The sequence below is a fragment of the Penaeus vannamei genome, chromosome 18 (assembly GCF_042767895.1).
Source record: "Penaeus vannamei isolate JL-2024 chromosome 18, ASM4276789v1, whole genome shotgun sequence".
NCBI lineage: Eukaryota > Metazoa > Arthropoda > Malacostraca > Decapoda > Penaeidae > Penaeus > Penaeus vannamei.
This window is the reverse complement of record NC_091566.1, coordinates 6580677-6585676: the sequence shown is the minus strand read 5'-3', so window position 1 is coordinate 6585676 and position 5000 is coordinate 6580677. Positions and strand designations below refer to the sequence as shown.

The 5000-nt window shown below is 44.7% G+C and overlaps 1 protein-coding gene across 1 annotated transcript in view; it reads left to right on the top strand.

Moving 5' to 3' along the window:
• Window positions 1–5000, top strand: part of LOC138864760 (axoneme-associated protein mst101(2)-like) — a 13464-nt gene that overhangs the window by 385 nt on the left and 8079 nt on the right. Inside the window, exons 1-4 of the mRNA XM_070133333.1 lie at window positions 1–1144; window positions 2123–2614; window positions 2936–3001; window positions 3330–4040. The exon at window positions 1–1144 is cut by the window's left edge and continues 385 nt beyond it. Of these exons, the coding sequence (XP_069989434.1) occupies window positions 1–1144; window positions 2123–2614; window positions 2936–3001; window positions 3330–4040 (2413 nt within the window). The remainder of the gene's footprint in view (window positions 1145–2122; window positions 2615–2935; window positions 3002–3329; window positions 4041–5000) is intronic.

Here is a 5000-nt window from a genome sequence, read left to right as displayed (position 1 = left end):
GTGCTTACGTCGAGGCAGAGGATGAAAAGGGGGAAGGAGATGCGCTTTCCCTTTGTAAACGACTTCAAGTATTAAAAGTTTCCCCGACCGGTAAACTTCGAAAACTGACGTTAAACGTTTTGCCCGATGAAGCTGAGGATATAACTATATATTATTCAGGTTTTTGGCCAAAGTGGATTAAAGATCTTTTTTCTTTAAATTCGAAGGCTTCCTCACAAAGTTCCGAGTCTGAAGCATCTATTCTGAGAAGCTGTTCAGATTCTGTACATTCGAAGAAAATTTTTGATTATTCCATGAAGGCCGAAGAGAAGAAGAGGGAGGCCGAAGAGAAGAAGAGGAAGGCCGAAGACACCATACAAGATTCTAAGCTAACAACTGAACACGTAAGCTTTTGGCCATACTGGATTAAGTACCTGTTTTCTATACACACTAAGCCATCTGAAAATTCCCCGAAAAGCGAAGCGTCAACTTCTTCGGCAAATGATTCCAAGTCAACTGGCTGGATAAAATGGATTCAGAATATCTTTTCTATATCGAAGAAAGTGTCTTCCCACGATTCTCCACAGGCAACGTCTGAAAAATTCCTGAAAAGTGAAGCTTCCCTTAGTCCTTCGGTACAAGATCCTAAGCCAGCCGCATCTGATGATGTCCTTCCAGCATCTGAGTCTGTCGGCTTTTGGAAAAAGTTGAATCGAAAACTCTTTCATAGAAAATCGAAGAAAGTGGCTTCCCAGTCAGCCGCATCTGAGTCTGTCGGCTTTTGGAAAAAGTTGAATCGAAAGCTCTTTCATAGAAAATCGAAGAAAGTGGCTTCCCAGTCAGCCGCATCTGAGTCTGTCGGCTTTTGGAAAAAGTTGAATCGAAAACTCTTTCATAGAAAATCGAAGAAAGTGGCTTCCCAGTCAGCCGCATCTGAGTCTGTCGGCTTTTGGAAAAAGCGAGTGACGCCTAGAAAGTCGAAGAAAGTGGCTTCTCAGTCAGCCGCATCTGAGTCTGTCGGCTTTTGGAAAAAGCGATTGACGCCTAGAAAATCGAAGGAAGTGGCTTCCCAGTCAGCCGCATCTGATATCCTTCCAGCATCTGAGTCTGTCGGCTTTTGGAAAAAGCGATTGACGCCTAGAAAATCGAAGGAAGTGGCTTCCCAGTCAGCCGCATCTGAGTCTGTCGGCTTTTGGAAAAAGCGAGTGACGCCTAGAAAATCGAAGGAAGTGGCTTCCCAGTCAGCCGCATCTGAGTCTGTCGGCTTTTGGAAAAAGCGGTTGACGCCTAGAAAATCGAAGAAAGTGGCTTCCCAGTCAGCCGCATCTGAGTCTGTCGGCTTTTGGAAAAAGCGATTGACGCCTAGAAAATCGAAGGAAGTGGCTTCCCAGTCAGCCGCATCTGAGTCTGTCGGCTTTTGGAAAAAGTTGAATCGAAAACTCTTTCATAGAAAATCGAAGAAAGTGGCTTCCCAGTCAGCCGCATCTGAGTCTGTCGGCTTTTGGAAAAAGCGAGTGACGCCTAGAAAATCGAAGAAAGTGGCTTCCCAGTCAGCCGCATCTGAGTCTGTCGGCTTTTGGAAAAAGCGATTGACGCCTAGAAAATCGAAGAAAGTGGCTTCCCAGTCAGCCGCATCTGAGTCTGTCGGCTTTTGGAAAAAGCGAGTGACGCCTAAAAAATCGAAGAAAGTGGCTTCCCAGTCAGCCGCATCTGAGTCTGTCGGCTTTTGGAAAAAGTTGAATCGAAAACTCTTTCATAGAAAATCGAAGAAAGTGGCTTCCCAGTCAGCCGCATCTGAGTCTGTCGGCTTTTGGAAAAAGCGAGTGACGCCTAGAAAATCGAAGAAAGTGGCTTCCCAGTCAGCCGCATCTGAGTCTGTCGGCTTTTGGAAAAAGCGAGTGACGCCTAGAAAATCGAAGAAAGTGGCTTCCCAGTCAGCCGCATCTGAGTCTGTCGGCTTTTGGAAAAAGCGATTGACGCCTAGAAAATCGAAGAAAGTGGCTTCCCAGTCAGCCGCATCTGAGTCTGTCGGCTTTTGGAAAAAGCGAGTGACGCCTAGAAAATCGAAGAAAGTGGCTTCCCAGTCAGCCGCATCTGAGTCTGTCGGCTTTTGGAAAAAGTTGAATCGAAAACTCTTTCATAGAAAATCGAAGAAAGTGGCTTCCCAGTCAGCCGCATCTGAGTCTGTCGGCTTTTGGAAAAAGCGAGTGACGCCTAGAAAATCGAAGGAAGTGGCTTCCCAGTCAGCCGCATCTGAGTCTGTCGGCTTTTGGAAAAAGCGATTGACGGCTAGAAAATCGAAGGAAGTGGCTTCCCAGTCAGCCGCATCTGAGTCTGTCGGCTTTTGGAAAAAGCGGTTGACGCCTAGAAAATCGAAGAAAGTGGCTTCTCAGGAGGGAAGTTCTAGGACAAAGTGGAATCCTTCAGACCAAGAGTCTAAGCCAACAACAGCTTCTCAAGAACGGAGCTTTTGGCCAAAATCGAATTCTTCAGTACAGGATTCTGGGCCAGAAAAAAGGGGTTTCCTAGACTGGCTTAAGAGGCTCTTCCACCGCCATTCGAAGCCAGCAGACACTTCTCAGCACCAAAGCTTCTGGCCAAAATCGACTGATCAGGAAAGCCTCAATCTGCAATGGTGCTGCAGTGAAGTTGCGAAATTTGTTAAAAAACATAGCTGTCAAATGCAGCAGTGAACTTGCGAGGACGACAAGAGTATTTGAAAAGGTCATATCACACACACACACACACACACTTCTCTCGCATCACTCACAACTGGTCATATTATCGCGAAGACGAAGGCTTCTGATGTCGTATCTAAAAAGAGAGGAAAAATGTATCATATTAATGGCAAAAACACACACATACAAGAACGTGGATTGAGAAGCTTTCATATAACGACTGAAAATTCCTGAAAAGTAAAGCTTCACAGGCTATAAATACGAAATCGACTTATCAGGAAAGCCTCAATCTGCAATTGTGCTGTAGTGTTCTGTACTACAGAAGATAACTCAAAAACAATTGTGTAATTGCGAGGTGATAAATGTGTTGGGCTTCCTCCAATCAACCCCTTCTCTTCTCTCGTTGGTGGTGATGTTAATGAGACAACCAATTTTTCCTCCTTTCAATAATGTGGATTATATATATAATATATATATATATATATATATATATATATATATATATATATATATATATATATATATATATATAGGTATATATATGTATAATTTATATATACAGACTAAGCCATCATCTGAAAATTCCCCGAAAAGCGAAGCGTCAACTTCTTCGGCAAATGATTCCAAGTCAACTGGCTGGATAAAATGGATTCAGAATATCTTTTCTATAAGATCGAAGAAAGTGTCTTCCCACGATTCTCCACAGGCAACGTCTGAAAAATTCCTGAAAAGTGAAGCTTCCCTTAGTCCTTCGGTACAAGATCCTAAGCCAGCCGCATCTGATGATGTCCTTCCAGCATCTGAGTCTGTCGGCTTTTGGAAAAAGTTGAATCGAAAACTCTTTGATAGAAAATCGAAGAAAGTGGCTTCCCAGTCAGCCGCATCTGAGTCTGTCGGCTTTTGGAAAAAGTTGAATCGAAAACTCTTTGATAGAAAATCGAAGGAAGTGGCTTCCCAGTCAGCCGCATCTGAGTCTGTCGGCTTTTGGAAAAAGTTGAATCGAAAACTCTTTCATAGAAAATCGAAGAAAGTGGCTTCCCAGTCAGCCGCATCTGAGTCTGTCGGCTTTTGGAAAAAGTTGAATCGAAAGCTCTTTCATAGAAAATCGAAGAAAGTGGCTTCCCAGTCAGCCGCATCTGAGTCTGTCGGCTTTTGGAAAAAGCGATTGACGCCTAGAAAATCGAAGAAAGTGGCTTCCCAGTCAGCCGCATCTGAGTCTGTCGGCTTTTGGAAAAAGTTGAATCGAAAACTCTTTGATAGAAAATCGAAGAAAGTGGCTTCCCAGTCAGCCGCATCTGAGTCTGTCGGCTTTTGGAAAAAGTTGAATCGAAAACTCTTTGATAGAAAATCGAAGAAAGTGGCTTCCCAGTCAGCCGCATCTGAGTCTGTCGGCTTTTGGAAAAAGCGATTGACGCCTAGAAAATCGAAGAAAGTGGCTTCCCAGTCAGCCGCATCTGAGTCTGTCGGCTTTTGGAAAAAGCGATTGACGCCTAGAAAATCGAAGAAAGTGGCTTCCCAGTCAGCCGCATCTGAGTCTGTCGGCTTTTGGAAAAAGCGAGTGACGCCTAGAAAATCGAAGAAAGTGGCTTCCCAGTCAGCCGCATCTGAGTCTGTCGGCTTTTGGAAAAAGTTGAATCGAAAACTCTTTCATAGAAAATCGAAGAAAGTGGCTTCCCAGTCAGCCGCATCTGAGTCTGTCGGCTTTTGGAAAAAGCGATTGACGCCTAGAAAATCGAAGAAAGTGGCTTCCCAGTCAGCCGCATCTGAGTCTGTCGGCTTTTGGAAAAAGCGATTGACGCCTAGAAAATCGAAGGAAGTGGCTTCCCAGTCAGCCGCATCTGAGTCTGTCGGCTTTTGGAAAAAGCGATTGACGCCTAGAAAATCGAAGAAAGTGGCTTCCCAGTCAGCCGCATCTGAGTCTGTCGGCTTTTGGAAAAAGTTGAATCGAAAGCTCTTTCATAGAAAATCGAAGAAAGTGGCTTCCCAGTCAGCCGCATCTGAGTCTGTCGGCTTTTGGAAAAAGCGGTTGACGCCTAGAAAATCGAAGAAAGTGGCTTCCCAGTCAGCCGCATCTGAGTCTGTCGGCTTTTGGAAAAAGCGATTGACGCCTAGAAAATCGAAGAAAGTGGCTTCCCAGTCAGCCGCATCTGAGTCTGTCGGCTTTTGGAAAAAGCGGTTGACGCCTAGAAAATCGAAGGAAGTGGCTTCCCAGTCAGCCGCATCTGAGTCTGTCGGCTTTTGGAAAAAGTTGAATCGAAAACTCTTTCATAGAAAATCGAAGAAAGTGGCTTCCCAGTCAGCCGCATCTGAGTCTGTCGGCTTTTGGAAAAAGTTGAATCGAAA